The sequence below is a fragment of the Naegleria fowleri genome (genome assembly GCF_008403515.1).
Source record: "Naegleria fowleri strain ATCC 30894 chromosome Unknown tig23, whole genome shotgun sequence".
Taxonomy (NCBI): domain Eukaryota; phylum Heterolobosea; class Eutetramitea; order Acrasida; family Naegleriidae; genus Naegleria; species Naegleria fowleri.
In genome coordinates this window covers 159,664-175,659 of record NW_025407955.1, presented here as the reverse complement: position 1 = coordinate 175,659, position 15,996 = coordinate 159,664, and the positions used below count along the sequence as shown (strand labels likewise).

Sequence of the window (15,996 nt, the reverse complement as noted above, 5' to 3'; positions counted from 1 at the left end):
ATTTTTTTGTGAAATGCCATCAACAAGTTTCCAAGTTTGTATTTGAACAGAGTGTCGAATGATTCACACACAACAACTCATGATGATTACAGAAGGTGTGAAAGATTTCAATGAGTCACTCTGGAGTTTATCGGAGTCACTGTTCATCATATTAAAAAAGGCTTTGAGGCTTGGGAATGTAATTTCTTGCTTTGAATTCATACAAATAAGCTTGTTCGAGCTTACTCAGCAATGTGGAAGAATAAGGCTCTAAAGGAAATTCAACCACATAGCTCAAATCAATGAAATTCTTGGCATCTTTACCAATTTTACGATCCTTCATTCGGTATGTGCCAATATAGTCCTCATGATAGGTCGCTTCTTCTTGTTGAATCGTTTCTCGAGTGAAAATTTTACATGGCAACTTGTTTCTCAAGAGATAATCAAAGTGGTTAAATTGAGGACCCATAAAATCAATAAATAATTCGATGGTATTGTTTGTTTTGAAGGATCAACGCTTTCCAAAATTAATAAGGACCAAATGTGCTTATCAAAGTCTCTCACCACAACGTCACCTCTGTGAATGGCATACCAGTTTGTAGATTTACATCTCACGTTTCCAAATTGAAGTCCAAAATCTTTGACCTTGTACAATGCCCATGAATCCATGTTTTGATTTTGTGGGAGTAAAATAAATAAATCTTTTTTGTTTGCTTGCAACTTAAATAGAGATCGCAACCAAGCAACATTAGCAAAACCAAGAGGTTTCTTCTCTCCATGAGAAAATTTATAATAATATTGAAATGTCAATGGAAATTCAGGGTCATTTGCAATTTGAGGTTTTCGACAATAAACATTCCCATAGTCAAATAATTGTGGAAAAGTTCCTTTGTTTTTCTTTGAAAGGTCTATTGTCAAAGTTCAAAGAAATTATTGTTGATTCAAATAGAAAGATCATAAACATACTTTCAAAATATTGCTTTTCTTTTTCAATGAGGGCATTGTCAACAAAGAACTGATCCGTTGGGCATGGAATGTCAAAGCATCTATTTTCATTTGTTGGATCAAAATAATCCTCAACTCTCCAAGTATCGTGATATGCTTTGTGCTCGATTCCTTTCAATTGTTTGACAGAGAAAATATACTTATTTGTTTGTTCACATCCCAAAGCAATAAGGTCATGTAAATCTAAAAAGTTTGGAAAGAGAGCTTTTAGTGCCTCCAATTTGTCATTCCCTGGTGATTTCATCAATCCATTTAACAGAGCTACATGAATATGTTCATATTATTCAAATATGTCAATAGATAATTGATAGAATCCATTCATAGAATAAAGAAAATGAATATTAAAAATCATGTTATGATGCAAACCTTCAAAAGCAAGTTCTTTAGATCCTGAGAAATTGAGACTCTGTACAAGCCTAATTATTGCCTTCTCATTGAGTGGGTCAAATTTTAATACTTGTTGACAATCGGCCAATGATTCATTATATTCTTTCTAAAAAGATTAGAAATATTTCTACAAATATTGCTGATTGCAATAGACATACCAACATCAAATGTACCTGTGCTCTATTGTTGTGCACTCGGATCCACTGTTGTTCGAGATATTTGAATGAACCCTGTTGTTGTTGAAATATTTCGTTTAAATTTTGAATCAATCCGATAGCCAAACTATACTTTTGTTTTGCTTCATTCCACTTTTGTACTTTAAAAAAGGAATTTCCTTCTTCAATGAGTGATTCTAGTTGTTTTGTATCCACTGTTGCTTGTTGTTGTGGCGACGTCGTGTTCATTTGTTGCATCAAACAGTATTATTGAGTTGGGGTATTTTTTTCGATTTGGTTCCGCGTTCATCCACCATTCATTTTGTAAAGAATTGTTTATTTTGTAAAGGGTTATTAAAGAGATCTCAGCAGATCATCAGAAAGTGAGCAATGATCATGATAGGAGAACATCATTTTGAGTCCAAGATCATCTTAAAGAGTGTAATTGAGTTCTTTCAATTCAACAGCCATCCAATCATCCAAAGATTGAAGCTCAGTGTTCACACAAAGCTTTTGATAGCATGATTTCATCCATAATCCTGAGCCAATGCACTTTGCTCCTGCATTTCTCAATCTTTCTCTCAATGCCAAATCAGAAGTTACAAACAGGCAAGAGTCCACAGATCCAGCTACATTCTGCCTCATTGCTAAATCTACAAGCATGTCATCAGCTGTTGTGAAACCACGTTGAGTGGCGCTAGATACAACAAATGTATCCTTTTCACAAATGACTTGAAGGCTTGCAGAATCAAAGCAAATATGTAACATCTTAAGAGGTTGGCGATTATCAGAGAGAATTTGAGCAAACTTTTGGGCAATATGAATGATCAACTTTTCAACCATAACCTTGTCCTTATTCTTCAAGATGAGATCTCTCAATGTTTTGGTCATGAAGAACATGTTGTTTCCGTCAATGAAGATTTGTGTCACGTTGGATGGAATGTTCAAAAAATCACCATTGCTAAGGTCAACATCATCTTGCATGTTGATAGCAATTTGAGCACGCATCATTTGCTTATGTTCAAGCTTCTTCAATTTTAGTTCTCTCTTGATTTGTTTGTGAGATTCTTTCTCGAGCTTTTTCTTCTCCTTTTCGAGCTTTTTTTGTTGCTTCCACAAGAGTTTTTCAGGATTCTTCAACTCCTTGCCATGATGATGCTTGTGACGCTTCTCGTCTGCAAATGAGACAAGAGTGGGATAAATTCTTTCAGCAGTAGTACTGTGACAATGATTGGATGGAAGAGTTTCAGTACCATGTTCACTTTGTCTCTTCTCTTCCTTCTTCTTGTTCTTGATTTCATTCTTGTAATTTTTCAAATCTTGTTTCTTCAACTTAATTTGAGATTTCAATAGCTGAATTTCAGCTTTCTTGTTCTTTATAACCAGTCTTTCCTCTTCGGTAAAGCAACACTTTTCGAATTTCTTCTTTGCAACAGTAAGGTTGGATGCATCAGTGGAGGCTTGTACCTTATTATCATCATGACCAGCAGTTGCTTGCACATTCAACAATGGATGTTGAACTTGTTCTTCCACGATAGAAGGTGGTGCTGATGGTGGAACTAATTCATTCTTCATTGCAACGGGTGAAACGTTTTGTTGAGCAAGAACAACAACACCACCATCGTTGCTTCTGCCAACTTGAGAGGATGCTGGCTGTTGCATGGCTTGATGTTGAAGCGGAATCAAAGCCTTGTTCTCGGGACAATTGGAAACCTTGACCACAATCTTGAACTCGATTGGGGAACCATTGTAATGGGCCAGCAATTTCTCAACCACCTTGTTCCACTTCTTCTCATCACGAATGGCTTTGAATTTCTTCATCTCATTGTTGCGTCTAACTTTAATTTTCATTTTGGCAAATTCTTCTTGTACACCCAATAGACGATAAATGTTTTGGGTGAATGTTTCAAAAGAGAGCTCTCTTTGAGAAACACTATCTTCGTGAAGAAGAAGAGCTGGCTTTGGAGGCTTGGTGAAGGTCGAGTCGGACTTGGTCTTTTTAATCTTCTTCTTGATGATCAATTTGATGGGTACCAAAGCAGCAGTAGCATTGGTAGTAGTGGTAGTAGTGTTGTTGTTCTTCATCATCATCATCATGGATGGATCAGTGGTTCTCTGAAAATTGTTGTGAGATGGCAATTGTTGTTGGAATGCGGCAAATGGATGATTATGTACAGTCATGATTCTGTTTACTTTCACGAGTTTGTTGTAAAAATGTTTTGCAATAATACACACAAGATATTGATTTTGTTTTGTTGGTGGTTTAAAATAGTGCCAAAGCATCGTCGGAATAAATTGGAGCAAGCAACTGCTGGGTTCACCATTACATCAAATTTTTCAAGGTTCACCACAACACCCGAAACACACAAGTTTCACCATTCAAAAGAGTGAACTTTGAATATTTTAGTGGACAGCATTCGAGTGGATGGTTTGAGCCATGCTGTGAATGTTGAAATGACTTTGAGAAAGCTCAAGATTGTTGTTCCTAATATGCTGTAGCTCGTTGGGATTCTGTGTCCAATGAGCAAGTAAATTTAAAACTTTGGAAATCATTTCAGTGTCATCAGTCATAGGAATTGAACCTCCAATGTGAAACTTGTTGAAAAAGGAATCTAGGGATGGATTATGATTGTAGAGGGCAATCACTGCGTTCTTGATGGCCATTGCTTGGAAAATTGTTGGTGCAAGTGTGATGGAAGGAGAATCCTTGGCAATTTGGTGAGGACATGTTTCGGTCAGTAAGGTTATTTGAGCAAGAGGAGCAACACGTCTCAAAATTTTACGAAGTGATCTTGTCGTGGATTGTCTGGTTGGTTTGACAAATAAAACTCTGGATGGGAATTTGTTGGCTAATTCTTCAAATGGGGCAAGTGTTTGAACAGCAATCTTGGCTTGCTCAGATAAATATTCGGAAGTACGTTTTTGAGGATCTGGATGCTGATCTAACAGATAGGTTTCTGCTGATCTAATGTCAGTGAGGAGTAGGATTTTGACTTTTGTGAGATTTTCTTGAGAGTTGGCTAATATTGCGGAAAGAATTTTGAGGATAATGCTGTCACAACGAGCGGTTTCCTCTCCAGAAATCCAATAGCTTAATAAGAGGTCATGTTCATGGCCATCAGGAATAGATTCCAAAATTTGTTTGTCTCCTAACATTGAAAATCGTTGTGCTTTCTCTTCCTGGTAAATGAATTGTGAAAAATCTTTAGCAGAAACCAAAGGTGACCATTCTTGATTATTGACAGCTGAAGGGAACAGTAAGGCCTTCTTGTCCGACTTAATTTCTAGGTAATGGGCAAAATGAGAAGAAAGTTCATTGGATGAGAGAAAGGTCTTGTGTAAAAGAGCGTCATTCTTGACACTGTCCTTAATGTACTCCGTTGTATGATCAGAGTACATGTAATCTATAACATGCGTATAATCGGCCATTGCTTGTGGAATCATGTGTAAAATCTTATAAGCTAAGAGACTTTCAAAAATAAAAATATTGTGGATATGCCTCGAGCTCATTAAATAAGTGGCAAGGAGCGATACATGCTTTTCATTCACTAGCTCATTAGAATCAACAATATTTCTCACATGAAAGACATCATTTGTAAATCTCTCAAATTCTGGCTTGTAACGGTGGTTAAACCCTGATTCATCAGTTGTGATAATTGTGACATGCCAACCGTATTCCATACTAAATGCTGCCAATAATTGTTTTATAACTTCTCGTTTGTGGAAGTTGTGATTTAAATTTTCTGTAATAATCAATATAGATTTGTGATTCCCTTTGTGAACTTTGTGGTGTTGATTTGATAATCTTCTAATTATGGGTTTTGAAATTTGTACTTCTTGGCCAGTTTTCTTGGTCAAGTAACCGTTCTTTTTAAGTGATTCTAGCGTTTTCTTTTTGTAGAGTGATGGATAGTTTTGTTTAAGGTGATTTTCTATAAATTCGTGTTCTTGCGAGCTGGGCTCATGTTCGACTCTGGTACCTATCTTCTTCAACTCATCCACCCGATTCCAAATTAATATTTCTGACATGGTCCAGGCTCTGTGTCCTGCATTAATAAATTTCATCCAAAAATCCCATAACTCTAGTCCATGATCAAATTGAGTATTGAATCCGTCAATACTATCAAAAACCTCCTTCTCAATCATGAAGCCCGAGGATACCTTTTTTTCAAAAGGGATCTTATGAGCAACATCTTGGTACTTTTCAAAATTGAAATGATGCATTTTAGAAAACTCCACGCTGTATGAATTAATCAATGATATAGTTTTAAGAGACTTCTTTTGGTTTTTCTTCGATTCTTTTTGTATCTCAATAAATAAAAACATCTTTTCCAAAGCAGAGGGCTCCAACATGTCTCCTGAATCCAAAAACATGAGATATCTCGAGTAAGGGGATGTATGCTTGGCAGCAATATTTCTTAACCCTCCTGTAGAATGCTTTTTCATCGTTTGTATAAGAGTTATTTTGTCGCTTTTAAAAATTGACTCTGTATCTGTTTGTGAAAATAAATTTGTTTTTGGGCTTAACCTGAGAGCTTTCAGCAAAAAATCTTTTGGTTGGTCTCTTGCATTGTTTGCATCGCTAATTATTATCCATTCAAAATACTTCAAAGTTTGATGAACAATTGAGTCTCTTGTATGTTTAAAGAAATCTTCCATTTGTCTGCATGTAGTTATGACAGATACAAGGGGTGTATATTTTCCAAGGTGGGCATTGTCAAATTTATGAATACTCATTTTGTCCTTTGTGTAAAAGCGATGTTTAGAAATTGGAGTGTTTTCAAATATGAATTCATCAAATGGTAACACTGGCAAGATCATTTCTGACATGTCAAAGTGATCGAATGACGATGAATTTCCTGCTACATGGTGATGAGAGCGAGTTTTGTGAATTTTCGTTCGAGCCTTTCTCTTCCCATGTTTGGCATCTCCTCTCAAAATGTGAGAATGTGAGTGGTGACCATCAGCATGGTCAATGTTTGTCTCGTCCTCATTTGCATTATGAACTGTAAAACCTTTCTCATTTTCCTTTTTCAGAATTTGATTATTGCTTGATTTAGTATATATTGTAATAAATCCCAAAATCAATAATAAGACTAATCCAAAAATAACCACTCCTAATACTAATGTACACTCTAACTTTTCATATTTCTGTTTTTTGAGGCGATGAGTTTGATCAATGCCATTACCTCCTCTTTTTGATGGTGTTTTGTTTTTTCGCAATAAATTTCTATTTCGTGAATAGCCTCGAAAACGAGAGTGAGAAAAATGATGATCCCGATACTCATCATCCGAATCGTCATGATTGTATTCTTCATCATCTTCCTCTCCATCTCCCTCCAAAGTAATGAAACTTCCTCTTCCACTCTCTTCATCTTCATAGTCATCTTCACTGTCTTCGTTCGAATAGGGAAGATCTTCATCACTCTCAAAATCATCGACTCGTATTGCATTTCTCTTGGCAGACTTGAACAGTTTGTGCTGACGAAGTTGCCACATTTTTTCGAATCTTGATTGTCAGCCATCCAACGAAACAATTACAGTACTGCGAGTGAATCGTTAGGAATCACTCTAACCAATGACGGAAAGAAAACAGCTTTATTTATATAAATAATGATAATTTGACCATGCTCAACTAAAAACTAAAAATTATATCCTCCCCCAAGTGGGCTCGAACCACTGACCTGCAGATTAACAGTCTGACGCTCTACCGACTGAGCTATGGGGGAATTCACAATGTAGTTTAATATGAGTTAACTAGTTATTGTACCCTGAAACTTGTGTGCCGAGAATTTGAATCGAGAAAAACTAAAACAAAAAAGAAAAATATCAAAAGATCCTCTCCGCGGATCGATAATAAAATTATTCGCTATCACTGTTTTACCATAAATTATGAACTCTTATTGGATCGGACCGAATAACGAGGTCTCTCAAGTTGTAAATAACAATGACCACGACGAAGAGGAAGATGAAGAAAAGTCTATAACAACACTACCAGTAGAAGTAACCACAATAGCATCATCATCACAACAAGAGGCTTCTCAACAGCCACAACAAAATAATACTGCATCATCAATTCATAACCTCTCAACTTCGGACGAAGATCTGAGTGGAGTTGCAACCAATTTAAACAGTTACATGGACCATATATTGAAAACCTGTTATTTAAATAATTTAATTGTATCATATTGGGACAACAGCATGGGACCTCGTCCTCTACAGGTATGGAACGGATCTATTTCAAGAAGAGAATACTTGAGCGATGATAACATCATGTTCATTACAAGGTTTTCTTTGATGGATGACATGCCAAGATATGAAGAAGTTGGATCAAATATTGAAATCAAATTTAATATCATGTCAGATCTAAATGTCATGGTTCTTACTGCTGTTTTTTGCAGTAAAAATTGGGAAAAGGTGGGCTCGAGATCATTCTTTAGGAGAAAGGCAGATCCTCCTCCTACATTATTTACCATAAGTTTGGTAATGAATCGAGATAATCTTTCACGATACATGGTGATCAATTTTATAATCAAGGAAAAACTAATTACTCTTGCAAAAATATTGCAACATTTTGCTGATATATATATGAGCTCGAATCAAGCAGAAGTGCTTTCAAATTTTACACCTCACCTCAATGAATTTATTCAGCTGTTTGATACATTAAGCAAGATTGCATTCGAACCACCTAAATTTAATTTATTCTATACTCTCTTTCATGAAGAGTCATCCTTGAAGAGGTTATACGAAAATGAGGAAGACAATTTATTCTTTCAACGAGCTGTCACATCGCATTTAGAAACGCATGGATATAGTGTTGTAGTAGGAACACCCAATCAACTGAAAGAAATTAATATTTGGGTCAACACTCTTGCCATGTTTCTCTCGCAGCATGAAAAACAGCTCATTAATCATGCCCAAAAAATTGATGTCACCAAAATTATCACACCACAACCTCAAACTCAAACACGATCATTCTTCAAGAAAATCACTCAAAGTGGCAACGTAAAGTTATTGAACCCTAGCAATGTTTTTAAACCGGAAGTATTTGTGCAAGGACTAGTGACCACTCCAGACCTGTCTCACTGGAAAGATTTAATACCTACAAAGTGCCTACTCTCTGGAAGATATCCAATAACTGTTGTAGATTTAAAAGAGAGAAAAGTTTTTTCATTCAAAAAGTATCACTATTTTCAAGCTTTCAAACGAGAATATTTCGAAGAGTCTGAATCAAAGAACATTTTAAATGACTTTGGAGTACAGACCACAGGAGGAGACAAACAATTCAGAGACCATTATGTGGAATCAAAACGAATATGCACTAGCGTGCAAGAATTATTCTATGTATTACTACGAGTGATTCCATTAACCATCTATCCCTCAATAAGATGCTCTTTGATTTCAGAATTTGTACGATTATTGAACAGAAAGGCCATTGCACTTGCAAGATATGTACACTCAATGAGAAATATTGAGGCTATGAACCCTGACAAAATACAACGAATTCTCATGAAGCATGTAATGATTAATAATAGTGTACAGAAGTATCACATGCATGATTTGACGTCAGAGCTGTTTGTCATAATGGCAACAGCAGAAAAATTGCAGCATGGTGTTTACACGATGATAACAGGAGACCCTCAACTTGAAGCTTTCAATGTCGTAGATTTTCTTGATTCCACAAGCATGGCCTTTGACATTTAATAATCGAGTACATATATGGATTCTCAATCTATTCACATCATAATGATAAACCTTTATGAATAAATAAGAACGTGCTCTGCAAAATTTATTTAGTTCAACTTGACCATGGTAGCCTTAAGAGCTTTGACAGCCTTGGAAGAGGATGCTGGGCAAGCATCTACGAGCTTGCAAATCTTCTCTGGGCTGACAGCCAATAATAATTTTTGAACCAAAACTGGGAAATATTGGTTGACCAAAGATGCACAGTATCCAGAGAAAGTAGATGGCAACTTTGCACACACATTCTTCAACTTGTCCTCAACGAAGGATTGAACAGATGATTGAGAAATCTCTTGCTCAACCAATTCCATAGCCATCAAACAAGCAGGACATCTGCGACAGCGTTAGTTTCAAGGAAACAATTCTATATCAATACTTACGGAATAAGTCCCTTGAGTTCAGCATCCACTTGGAATGTTGGCATGGTCTTGACAGCGCTTGATTTACACAAGTGCAAACCTTGACAGACTTGACCTGGAGAGTTGTGTTCCTGTAGATCAATAGAACGATGATGATTGACATTATTGGTATTTCGTAAATATAAGACAGACTAACTTACCTCAAGCTTCTTGATGATGTATGGAACCATTCTAGCAATGCTCAAACAAGTTTGAGTAAAGATTGATGGGACTGATGAGCACAATTTGTTCAATTCCTTTTGGATCTCAGCTTGAGAATGGTTAGATTCGATGAAAGCTTCGACTTGTTGGATGACGAACTTGCAAATTTCACACTCAGCATCACCAGCAGTAGCCTTCACTTCCTCCTTTGGAACAGTGACAACTGGAGCAGGAGTAACAGCAACAGTGTTATTCTTTGGGCACAATGGTAATTGTTCTGAACAGACACGGGTTGGGTTCTCATAGGTCACCAAAGCATTGACAAGCTCGTTTCCGTAAACAAGAACGACAGTGTTACAAATCTTTCCGAATTGATTGTCTCCCAATTGTTGGCAAGCAGCAAGAAGGGCATTTTGAATAGCTTTTCGTGATGAAGAGTGTGCCAAATGTGGTTCGCAAAAGGCAAAGTTCAGTACACGATAAATATTTCGAAAATTCCACCAATATTCAACGTACCAGCTTCGTTTTGAAGAGCAAGTTGATCAACTTGTTGAACAGCATACTTGCAGACATCGCAGAACTCACTTGGAGCAGCAGAAACGACAGCAAGAGAGGCTGTTATCATTGATGAGAACCATCATGCGAATAAACAAAAAACCCCGAAAATTTACGATCACCATCACCAACAAAATTTGATATCATGATCACAATCAATACCACGTGGTATCGCCATCATCATGAACGCAAAATATCATCATGGTAAAATATTGAATTTCAGTATACTTTCAATCTAAAGATTGGCTCTAACGGCGTGAGTTTTGTAGACTTACCAATCGCCAAAATAACGGCAAGGATGAAGACTTTCATTTTTTGAAGATACAAATTTTTGAAAAAAAAAATCATTTTCCATTTTCAACGACTCCTCAAACTCCGAGATCAATGAGTCAGACCAATCGATTGGCAGTCAGATGAAAAAGACAAGAGGTCCTCCGAAGGCCTCCTTCGTTCTGAATTCGGTCCAGCATCATCATTGATTTCATTAGTTCATATTTCTCATTTCAAGAATTATTCAAACGGAGAGAACACGCGAATCGATGAATTCCGAACGAAACAATCACGGAGTCATATATCGAATTCTCATGAAACTCCAATTTATTTCTCCCTCATGAAATGTTTGACTTGCTCGTATGTGGCGAACACGGCTGCATTCACAATAATCGCCCTCAAAATTGCAGATTTGTATCCACTGTAAAATCCTGATGTCCCTTGTTCCGAATAGATTCGTTTCATCATTTCCCATGTCGACACAAAGTGTTGAGATCCATGATGATGTTGATGGTGACCTGACGTTGGCGTGGTCAGTGTTAAATTGTTCTGAATCGAGTCAATTTGAATCCTCGTTTTAATCATATCCACTGGAAACATGACAGTCCAAAATACAAGACCTCCAATTCCACCTCCAATTAAGGAATGCCAAGTGGGTGGTTTTTGAGGAGAAGTATTATTACGAATTGTCATGAATTGTAAAAATCTCATTGTGGCTTCGTAAGATCCAAAATATAAGGCCAATCCACTTTCTCGAAGAGTTGTGATTGCAAATCCTCGATTAATACTTTTGTAAAATCGCAAGTAGGATCTCATGCGATGCATATATTTTACAACAAAATGACTACTATTAAGGGAAGAAGAATTGAGAGACTGTAATTGTTGTTTGTAAAGATGTCTCATCAAATCAAATGGACCATTGAATTTGTGATTCATATTCGATTCCACTTGTAAATTACATTTCAAATATTCAGTGGGAGTTGTCACGAGAGAGCCAACCACTCCTGACAAGGCTCCAGCAATTGCAATTTTGTAAAGAGAAAGAGGCCCCTCTTTGACATATCTTTTGCTGAACCATTCCTTACATTCATTATAGACTCCAAATTCGACACTGTTCAAAATACAAGCTCCAACAAGAGGACTTGTCTGTTTCATGCATTCCAATTGTCATGTCACACATTATTCGTGTGAAGCAAATGTGAAACAAATGTGAAACAAATTGAATCCATTCATTAATAGGGTTCACAAATTTTTCGTTTCCAACTCATTGCAAATAATACCCTTGAAAACTTACTGCTCCTCGATACAATCCTCGAATTCCTTTCGTTTGAACAATCTCTTTCAACAAACTCATGGGTGATAGGGATTGTAATTTTGTTGCTGTTTGAATTTTCACTTTGATGGTATCCAACGGATGACCACTCAGAATTTGTGTGACTCCTCCGAAACATCCAGCAATCCATTCTTTCATGTGAAGGGTGGTTGCAACAGCTGTTGTTGTTGTGGAGGAAGAGGTGGTGGTGGTTGCAGCAGCTGAGATAAAAGTGGTCGTAGTAGTTGTTGCTGTGGAATGAGTTTCGTTCATCATATGTTCGTGTGACTGGACCGCTCGTGCGAGAGAGTTGTTGCAATTTTAAAAACGAACTCGAGTGTGTATGTGTGAATACAAAGAAATCGTTCTTCCAATTTTGATTTGAGTACTCAATCTATTTAAGTAGATTGGAATAGAGAGTGGATAATATGCCACACCTCTGTGTGTGAAATGATCAAAGAAGACGCACGACAGAAATAGAACATTTATGCTGCTCCATAGTTGTTCATGAATGTTTGAGAGCTCTCAATTCCATCATGGTTGATCTAAGTGGTGTTTTGATGTTTTGATTCGTCTCCTTACCCTTCAAAAGATCTCCATGAATATTGATTTGCCTTTTTTAGGCAAACTCTTTTTCAAAGGGAGTTTTTTCTCTCATAACGACGACGTGTTGTAAAAGGATGGACCAACGAAGAGATTCCTTGTTTCATCATTATTACAACCAGTTGTTTTTGTAATTCGGATCTTCAGTCATGGAAGTCCATCGCGTCACGATCTCTCTCTCTGTATCTCTTTCTCTCTCTCTTCAAATGATCACAATTTTGCCATTAAGAATCAAAAAGAACAAAACAGCAGCATTGACCATCTTCTTCTATTAGTGGATAAAGAAGATTCATCTCCAAACACCCTCCCAAGTCTTTCATCCTTCCCGATCCTATTATAATATATTACACCTCATCCTCACTTTGAAACTTTTATTCCCATCATCATCATGACAACTCTTTTCAATACCTTTCAAATGAGCCAATTCGCTCCTGACCATTCATTATTGATGTTTCTCACCACCACCACCACCAACAATAACAACAACTTCAATACAACAACAACCTCCAATCCTCTTCCCTGCGATCCATATTTGCTTAATTGGACATCCTCTCTCCCTCCAATGATGACATCCATCAATACATCAACAATTCTCACAATGAATGGATTCTGTCCAGAAACTCTTCTCAGTGTTTCTATTGCCTCTTTTGAGTTATTCATCTTTTCCATTCTCACACCTTTAACCTTATTGGGTTTAGTGTGGATGAGAAAAAGCCCACATTTACAAGCGAGAGGAATCTATACCTTAGTATGGACGATTGCATCGTGTTCGTTTGGAATTGTATTTCCGGCATTGAGGTGGACAATGGGAAGAAGGATTTTCCCATGTGGATTGTATATTGTTATTATTTTTAACATTCCACAAGTGATTTCGTTGCCATGTATTTGTAAATGTTTGGCATTGTATGCGAAATTTAAATTGTATCGATTGTTGGATGAAAAGAAACAACTCGTGAATGGTGTTGATATGATGACAAGTGACGTGGAGACTCTTTCAACCATGACTGGAATACCATCAGCAACCACTACGATTGATGGAATGATTCAAAACTCTCCCAACTCTGCATCTCAACAACTTCCACAATCGATTGGCAAAGATGAGCCATCCAAAGCTCAACCCAGTACTCCAACTGTCACTTTTCAATTCCCTTCGATGGATTCCATCAAAGAAAATACCACTTCACCGACAACAATTACAAGCAATGAAACGACAGAACGAACCTCTTTGAGCTCATTCAACTCCCGACCATTCTCTTCGAGTGATTTATGGAAAGTTCGAGTGTTAAGGTTCTTAGGCAGTTCTGCATTTCACATCATGATCGCTGTGGCTGGATTTTCTTTTCACTCCACTTTGTGGTTATTATTAGGAGTGATTCAATACGTGTTTCCTGAAATAGCCGATTATGAAGTGGGTTTATGGTATTTTTCGAGTGGTTGTGGTGTTCACAAAAACACAGCCATCATGGTTGCTGTTCAATTTTCGTTTTATTTAGTATTGAGTGCATTGGTTTTGATTATTTCGTGGTTTTCTGATCGAGATACCTATGGAATTAAGTTGGAAACTTCTATTGTGACTCTATTTTTCTTGTTTTCCATTAGTGGATATTTGATACTTTCTCAATTTGAAATTATTCGAACGTTGGTGGATTATTTTATTCCCTATGGTCAATTAATGGTTACTTTCACATTTCTAGAGTTGATTGTGTATGTGACTATTCCTGTTCTTTGGTCCATTTATCAGTCTTATCATCAAAGAAAAAACAAAGAGGACATTCCATTGGACAACAAAAATATCGTTGAGAAAATACTTTCAAATAAGAAAATGTTTGACCTTTTGGTTGATTTCAGTAGAAGAAGTTATTGTTCAGAGAATGTCATGTTGTATGTGGATATTAAGAATTATAGAAAAGCCACGAAAAAGGAAACCAAAGAACGAATTGTAATGCACATTTTGAAAAATTATTATGAACGAGGATCTCCTCTTGAGATTAATACTCCTCACATTGACAGACTAGCCAACGAATTATTGAAACTTATTCAATCAAAAAACACATCACAGATTGACATATTTATGGATAGACTTTGTGAACAATGTGTCCAAAACATGTATGACGTTGTGTTTCGATTACTCTTTAGCAATGAGGAGGTTCGAAAATGGGTCTATCGCAAAAGTACAGTCAACATTGAACAACTAGATTTGAAAATTTAGTTTATTTGTCCTCATCATCTTGCATCTTTAGTGTTGCCTCAACGTCACCATCGTCGTGTGATTCGTGATGACCATCTTCTAAATCATCATCCAATTCAAAATCTCTTTCGAGTGACAGCCCATTTAAGCCGAGCGTTAATGTCTGAGCTTGGAGTATTTACACCAATAGAGAGTGTGGTGTCTTTGAGATCATGCAAGTAAGTGAGCATGAACACAAGAATAGATGAAACTATGCCGTATTGAATTAATGCTCCTAAAAACAATTCAACAATTTGATAGAGGCCACATTTTCCGGCGAGAATTTGAGGCATGTCGCAAAATATTGAAATAAACATTCCGATAATGATGGAACTCGTTGGCCACATTAAAAGGAAGGTCACAATGCAACAAATTTTCACAATAATCCATGGATGAAGTTTTCTCTTGTTGGCAGCAATTTTTTTGTCATACATCTTTGGAAATGTAATTGTTTGGTCAAAATTGGATGAAATTTCCTTAGAAACATACCACATGCAAAGTTGTCGACAAAATCATATGAATAAAAGCTGTAGTCATAAATAGAAATGTAAAAATCAAGTGAACAACAGTGATGGCATCAATATTCATATCAGCTGCGGATGCTGACGAATCAACATTTTGAGAAATACTACTGGGCAGCGATATCAATGAAACATCCATCAGATGAGGAAGAGCTACTACAGATGCTCTATTTTCATAGCTCCATAGATCATCAAAATTCGAGCTCAATGTTGTGTTGCTTTTGAGTATGTTAAGAATTTCTCCCTTCTTAATTGGAACAATTGCTAATCCAAGTAAACAAATACCAGCAATAAAAGAAAATATGCATGACGCTACACTCAACCAGCTCATTCTAAAATATCCTCCACAATAAACAGTCGTGTGACGTTGATGTTCAATAGATAATAATTTTTCTTTCATTGTAAAGTATTGTAAAAAAGAAGCAATCAATAAACACACTGATGGAAGAACCAAACATGCTGTAAATATATACTTTGTTGGAGGATAAATTCCTGTTTCGGAGAGAGCAGGTAAATGTTTGGAAACATCATCTGGTGCTGTGAGCAAGCTCAACACTATGCAAAATAATAAACACACTGCCGTTATCACTACAATGGCAGGTGGAAAATATCGAATCTAGAGATGTTTCATAATGAATTTTCAATAATGTTGAAAAGAATGATGAATATCCATCATCAT

The 15,996-nt window shown here is 36.6% G+C and overlaps 8 protein-coding genes across 8 annotated transcripts in view; 2 read left to right on the top strand and 6 right to left on the bottom strand.

Annotated features, from left to right (window-relative positions):
* Positions 1-411: 411 nt before the first annotated feature.
* FDP41_001323 (uncharacterized protein) lies at positions 412-1,775 on the bottom strand (the record flags this gene model as incomplete). The annotated part of the gene is made up of 4 exons (XM_044703837.1): positions 412-887; positions 946-1,245; positions 1,351-1,477; positions 1,530-1,775. The coding sequence occupies 4 exons, from the start codon at positions 1,773-1,775 to the stop codon at positions 412-414; spliced, it is 1,149 nt and encodes a 382-aa protein (XP_044564368.1).
* Positions 1,776-1,958: 183 nt separating this feature from the next.
* Positions 1,959-3,707, bottom strand: FDP41_001322 (uncharacterized protein; the record flags this gene model as incomplete). The annotated part of the gene is made up of 1 exon (XM_044703826.1): positions 1,959-3,707. One exon carries the CDS (start codon positions 3,705-3,707, stop codon positions 1,959-1,961), a length of 1,749 nt encoding a protein of 582 aa, XP_044564367.1.
* Positions 3,708-3,929: 222 nt separating this feature from the next.
* On the bottom strand, positions 3,930-7,025 carry FDP41_001321 (uncharacterized protein; the record flags this gene model as incomplete). The annotated part of the gene is made up of 1 exon (XM_044703815.1): positions 3,930-7,025. One exon carries the CDS (start codon positions 7,023-7,025, stop codon positions 3,930-3,932), a length of 3,096 nt encoding a protein of 1,031 aa, XP_044564366.1.
* Positions 7,026-7,418: 393 nt separating this feature from the next.
* On the top strand, positions 7,419-9,230 carry FDP41_001320 (uncharacterized protein; the record flags this gene model as incomplete). The annotated part of the gene is made up of 1 exon (XM_044703804.1): positions 7,419-9,230. One exon carries the CDS (start codon positions 7,419-7,421, stop codon positions 9,228-9,230), a length of 1,812 nt encoding a protein of 603 aa, XP_044564365.1.
* Positions 9,231-9,319: 89 nt separating this feature from the next.
* On the bottom strand, positions 9,320-10,696 carry FDP41_001319 (uncharacterized protein; the record flags this gene model as incomplete). Its single annotated transcript, XM_044703792.1, has 5 exons — positions 9,320-9,602; positions 9,650-9,759; positions 9,829-10,250; positions 10,346-10,444; positions 10,660-10,696. The coding sequence occupies 5 exons, from the start codon at positions 10,694-10,696 to the stop codon at positions 9,320-9,322; spliced, it is 951 nt and encodes a 316-aa protein (XP_044564364.1).
* Positions 10,697-10,981: 285 nt separating this feature from the next.
* Positions 10,982-12,242, bottom strand: FDP41_001318 (uncharacterized protein; the record flags this gene model as incomplete). The annotated part of the gene is made up of 2 exons (XM_044703781.1): positions 10,982-11,800; positions 11,949-12,242. The coding sequence occupies 2 exons, from the start codon at positions 12,240-12,242 to the stop codon at positions 10,982-10,984; spliced, it is 1,113 nt and encodes a 370-aa protein (XP_044564363.1).
* Positions 12,243-12,957: 715 nt separating this feature from the next.
* On the top strand, positions 12,958-14,778 carry FDP41_001317 (uncharacterized protein; the record flags this gene model as incomplete). The annotated part of the gene is made up of 1 exon (XM_044703770.1): positions 12,958-14,778. One exon carries the CDS (start codon positions 12,958-12,960, stop codon positions 14,776-14,778), a length of 1,821 nt encoding a protein of 606 aa, XP_044564362.1.
* Positions 14,779-14,873: 95 nt separating this feature from the next.
* Positions 14,874-15,996, bottom strand: part of FDP41_001316 (uncharacterized protein) — a gene marked incomplete at both ends in the record, with an annotated part of 2,358 nt that continues 1,235 nt past the window's right edge. The window contains 2 exons of the mRNA XM_044703759.1: positions 14,874-15,230; positions 15,286-15,933. Of these exons, the coding sequence (XP_044564361.1) occupies positions 14,874-15,230; positions 15,286-15,933 (1,005 nt within the window). The remainder of the gene's footprint in view (positions 15,231-15,285; positions 15,934-15,996) is intronic.